The following is a 5,919-nucleotide window of genomic DNA, read 5'->3' on the forward strand; positions in this document are numbered from 1 at the left end:
GCACTTCCTACACAGTTTTTGTGTAGATATATTTTCTCTTCTTTTTGTTTTGTGTCATTTTTGGAGGACATATTAGGGATGTGGTAACTAGCCTGCTGCCACTGTCTTAAGCTACACACAAATTTTATCTTTTGGTTTGATTTCACAATACTGAGAAAATACTCCATCAGACAGAGAAGTACTTGTAAACAGTAGCCTTTTTTAAGTAGCTCACAGTCCAAATTTGAGATACTTCTTTTAACTGGTCCTGAAGCTTAAGAGAAGGGTAGAAGGATTTTTTAAAAGTTAGTTGTCTAACATCATGTACCAACTGTTTAACTGTCCTTAACTGATACTAGTCAACTTGGAAGTTATCAAAGGATTTTACTCAGTTTGAATCTTGATTGTTTTGAAGACATTTCAAAAGTACTTTTAATTTTGAGATATTACTTTTTAAAAAGCATCAGATACATCAGTGCCTTGTAGTTCCTTGTAAGGATGCTGATCCTTTCTTTGTAAGACAGCTAACCACTGAAGCGTTTGATCAGAAGAATGACTGCATACTAACAGTATCACGCTGGGTGCTGTGTTTGAGGAGAGAATGTGGGTAGTATGGTCTGAAGCAGGAGACCGGTGAAGTGTCTGTTGTAATAATACTATTAAGAAATATGGGATCTCACACCAGTGTTTATAACAGCACTATTTACAATAGCCAAGACATGAAAGTAACCTAAGTGCCAGTGAATGGATAAAGAATATGTGGTGTGTATACACACACACACATTAGTCAACTTGGAAGTTATCAAAGGATTTTACTCAGTTTTGAAGACATTTCAAAAGTACTTTTAATTTTGAGATATTACTTTTTAAAAAGCATCAGATACATCAGTGCCTTGTAGTTCCTTGTAAGGATGTTGATCCTTTCTTTGTAAGACAGCTAACCACTGAAGCGTTTGATCAGAAGAATGACTGCATACTAACAGTATCACGCTGGGTGCTGTGTTTGAGGAGAGAATGTGGGTAGTATGGTCTGAAGCAGGAGACCGGTGAAGTGTCTGTTGTAATAATACTATTAAGAAATATGGGATCTCACACCAGTGTTTATAACAGCACTATTTACAATAGCCAAGACATGAAAGTAACCTAAGTGCCAGTGAATGGATAAAGAATATGTGGTGTGTATACACACACACACACACACACACACACACACACACTGGAATATTACTCAGCCATAAAAAATGGAACATTGCCATTTGCAGCAACCTTCTCAATGGATGGACCTAGAGATGATCATACTAAGTGAAGTAAAAAGAGAAAGACAAATATATGGTATCATTTATACGTGAAAACTAAAAACATGATACAAATGAATTTATTTACAAAACAGAAACAGACTCACAGACTTCAGAAACAAACTTATGGTTATCAAGGGGGAAAGTGGGGGAGGGATAAGTTAGGAGTATGCGATTAACAGATACACAACACTATATATAAAACAGATAACAACAAGGATTCACTGTATACCACAGGGAACTATATTCAATATCTTGTAATAACCTATAATGGAAAAGAATCTGAATATATATATGTGTAAATAAAACTGAATCACTTTGCTGTACACCTGAAACTAACACAATATTATAAATCAACTATAGTTCAATAAATAAATAAATAAGAAATATGGGGTCTCATAGTAGCCATGGAGGGCATGAGAGGTGGTCAGATTCTAACTATATTTTGAAGGTAGAGCTTACAGGATTTCATCCGGGATTGGGTGTGGTATTTGAAAGAAAGAGAGTAGTTAAGGATGATTCCATGATTTGGGGTTTGAATAGATGGAGGGTATGAAAGGGGCTGATCTGGATAGGAGATTTAGAAGTTTATTTTGGGAATATTAAGATTGAGGTGACTATAAAACATCCAGAGGAATTTCAAGTAGGCAAGTAAATATATAGGTCTGGGGGCTTCCCAGGTGGCACAGTGGTTGAGAGTCTGCCTGCCGATGCGGGGGGCACAGGTTCGTGCCCCTGGTCCGGGAGGACCCCGCATGCTGCGGAGCAGCTGGGCCCGTGGGCCGTGGCCACTGAGCCTGCGCGTCCGGAGCCTGTGCTCCGTGGCGGGAGGGGCCACAGCAGTGAGAGGCCCGCGTACCGCAAAAAAGGTCCACATCAAAAAAAGTCTTTAAAAAAATAATAATGTCAGAATGGAGTTATAAGTACTGGAATCATTAGCATATAAATTGTTTTTAAAGCTATGAGACTGGATAAGTCACTAGTAGAGTGAGTTAAGAGAGAAAGAAATCTAAAGACTGAGCTCTGGGCACACCAGTATTAAGAGATTGGTAGGATGAGTGGGAAATAGCAAAAGAGATTACAAAGTAGAAAGAAAACCAGTGGAGTGTGGGGTCCCAGAAGCCCAATGAAGAGAGTGCTTTAGGGAAGACAGAGTAACTCGACATTTCAAATGCAGTGGATAGATCAAAGAAATGAGAACTAGTGAATTTAGTGGCTTGAAGGTCATTAGTGGCCTTGCTAAATGTAGTTTCAGTGGAGTAGTGGAGTGAAAACAATACTTGAGTGAGTTAAGACAAATGGAAAGAGAATTGGATGCAGCAAGCATAGACAATACTTGCAAAGCTTTTCCCCCATGTTGTAATGGATGTAAAGCAACGGGATAAAGCTGGATGGAGAAGTGGACCAAAGGGCATTTTCGTTTTGTTTCTGCTTTAAATGGGAAAAATTACAGCATGTTTATATATTTGTGGGAATGAGGCAGCAGAGCAGAGAAATTGATGATGCAGAAGAATTTCTGGATCAATTGTCTTGAGTAGAGATGAAGTGATAAGATCTAGTCCACAAATGAAGATAGAAGCATTGATGGCATACCTGTTAATGAGAAGAAAGCAGAGTAAATGGGCAGGTAGATGAGAGTAGGTGGATAAATGGATGATGGGACCCTCTGGAAATTCTTTTCTGATTGCTAAGTGAAAGTAAGGATGGGAGCAGAGATCTTGGAAGTTAGGAGAGAGAGAAGGTGAGGATCAACTGGGAGACTGGGGGAGACACTGGATCTGAGGATTCTGGAAACGTCAGAATCGAAACACTGGAGTATGAATAGGTTTTGCCCAAGGCAGTGGAGGTATGGGATAGTTGTTTGGAGCTAGAAAGCTAAAAAGATAAACTAAGACCAGTTTTTGATTTATTTATCTTACCTAATTCATTTTGGGATAACAATAGTCTACAATTTTTGGACTTGGGGAAGTTCTGAGGTTGCTTAGAAAAGACAAGGATAAAAAAATGTCTGACATTTGGCATCTCTACCCCTATCATGGGAAAAATATCCAGAAAATTTGAGATGTAATGTTTTAGATATTTGATAGTTTTTTAAAAAAATTATACTAACTTGAATAGAAACAAATAAATTTGTAGATCATTATCAAATATGTTAAATTATATTTTTTAGCATAGAAAGTTTTTAGGCTAAGTTTCAGCCTAAAGCATTTTGTATGTAAAATTAAAGTTCTAACAGTAACATAATGTGGAGGAGAATGTGTTTTCACTCTTTTGATAAGAAGCACATCTCTAAGGTTACTGAATAGTGTTAGTCTATGGATGGATTACCACTGCATGGAAAAAGGAATGAAAAGGAAACATAATGTTTTTTCTGACATGCCAAATATCTTGTTTTCAAATGAAGCTTTGAATAAAATGGTTTCCTAAATGTCTTGTTCTCTGAAGCAGTAAAGACTGTGAAAGTGTTTACTGTGCTTCTGGCAAACAACAAATTCCCAGTACCGAAAAGCAGAGCTAACATTTTTCTATTTGGGGGAAAGGAGGCATGCAAGTAACAGGTTTAGAGAACTTTTGTTTTATCAGCTCCTGAAGTTAAAAATTCACAGTGCTATCTATACACATAGCAGGCACTCTGAGCAGACTTCTTGGACCAGTAAACAAGTAAGACAGACAAAATAAGACAGACAAAAGGAAATATCTATTAGTTAATATCCATGAATTATTAGTTAATATTAGTTTGTATCTATACACATAGCAGGCACTCTGAGCAGACTTCTTGGACCAGTAAACAAGTATACAATATAATATAATATTCTCTCCCTTTTCTGTGACAGGTTGTAAAAATTTGCTTTGAAACGAAAATCTGCTATTTCTTTCCTTGTGCCAAACAAGGCAGAACTCCGTACCTTCAATTCAAAGGTGTTTTATTTGAGCAAGGTTCAAGCTGGAATTAGATAGCTTCCCTTTTGCCTCTTCTGCTTGTTCTGAAACTACAGGAGAGAAGCACGAAACCAAATACTGAGGGATACATTGCACTAGTATCACTTCAACTAAACTCAAGCCAGATGCAAACAATTCAAGAAACAATGGTGCTGAAGACAGCATACTTTTCAGGGATGCTAGGGCCATTTGTTCCCTCTGCTATAATTTATGTTGCTATAGTCAAGGTTCAGTTCTACCACAGTTTAGGCAACTCACTGGAAAAAATGATCACCGTTAGCTGCTCCAGGAGCACAGGAATTCCTTAGATGAGCACTGAGAGATTGGTAACAATACCTCCTAAAGGGCCAGGTTGCTAGGTAACAGGTTGTTTCCTTGGTCACAGTGAATACATGGAAGACCCCCAAAGGAGGCTGCAGATTCCTGGTGGACTGCTCTCATAGCCCCTCCTGGGAGGAGGATGAAAAATGTCTTCAGAAAAATAGCCTTATGAAGGCCAGAGGAACTTTATGCACCAGCAAGACATGTCTGAAAGGTAAGCAAATGAAATGCTAAAAAGTAGCCTCAGTCATTCCTTAAGAGAAAACAAAAAAACAAACATAGGTAGTATTCCTGGATTAAATTTCATTTAAAAATGTAAAATCATGCAACCTGTGTTACTGATGATGGCTGCTTGGAGAAAGAAGCCACCGTCTCCCCTATAGCAGGCAACAGGCTACAAATGCAATTCAGGTGATCAATACTGTAACAGAGAGAGCTGGACCTCTGTCTAGTAGTGGTACATTTATAGCTACACAGGGCTCTTTAAGAGAACGAGTGTGAATTTCAGGGGGAAAAACAGATAAGACAGACAAAAGGAAATATCTATTAGTTAACATCCATGAATTATTAGTTAATATTAGTTTGTACCTATTAATTATACTTAAATGAAATTACTAGCACAAAACAGGACTTTTACTAGATCAATAAAGCCACAAATGAGATTAAATAAGAGGGCCAAAACCCAATCCTTTTTTCCTCACTCCTAAACGTTAGAGCTGTTACATAAATATTTCTCAAAGCATGCTGATTATTAGACAATATACAATTAGGGGGGTTGCAAATTTCTTGAATTTTTTTGTCCTTCTATTAGTGTTGAAGTTGGCTCTCATCTTTAATAAAAGTGAGATTTGCACCTTCAATTTTCAGGATGAAATACACTGTGGTTTCATGAGTGTATGAAACGTATTTATAGCTCCCTAAATTTACTGTTTATAGTTAAGATAGGAATGATGCTTAGGAAGAGGTTCAGAAGCTGAAGCAGTTCTATTACAGAAGTTTTGTTTTTGTTAGCAAACTGTGTACATCTCAAGCAGTGTCCAGATGTTATGTTGATTTTAATGTTAAAAACGGTGTCAAAATTAGAATTGGGCATGTGAAACAATAGTTTTTAAATGGGCAGAAGTTCTGTGAACAATTATAAACTTTATTTTTCCTACTTGCTAACACCCTTGAATACACTATACCAAGAGAAAGTTTACTTGTGAGCTCTGTGAAAAAGTGATCTTTATGATCAGTATTATTATTTTTAAACTAGTAAGTTTTATAAAATTATTTTAGAGACAGTGTAAAAAGTAATGCCCAGGCTACAACTTAAACTTTAACCTTCAACTTTCGAAGGAGGAAGGAAGGAAGGAAGGAAGGAAGGAAGGAAGGAAAGAAGGAA

The 5,919-nt window shown here is 37.3% G+C and overlaps 1 protein-coding gene across 1 annotated transcript in view; it reads left to right on the forward strand.

The window, feature by feature from the left end:
* The first annotated feature begins 4,723 nt into the window (after positions 1–4,723).
* Positions 4,724–5,919, forward strand: part of LOC112397636 (uncharacterized) — a 24,312-nt gene continuing 23,116 nt past the window's right edge. Inside the window, exon 1 of the mRNA XM_024741884.1 lies at positions 4,724–4,749. Coding sequence (XP_024597652.1) covers positions 4,724–4,749 — 26 coding nt within the window. The remainder of the gene's footprint in view (positions 4,750–5,919) is intronic.

Source organism: Neophocaena asiaeorientalis, unplaced genomic scaffold, assembly GCF_003031525.2.
Source record: "Neophocaena asiaeorientalis asiaeorientalis breed wild unplaced genomic scaffold, Neophocaena_asiaeorientalis_V1.1 scaffold211, whole genome shotgun sequence".
In the NCBI taxonomy this organism is placed as follows: Eukaryota; Metazoa; Chordata; class Mammalia; order Artiodactyla; family Phocoenidae; genus Neophocaena; species Neophocaena asiaeorientalis.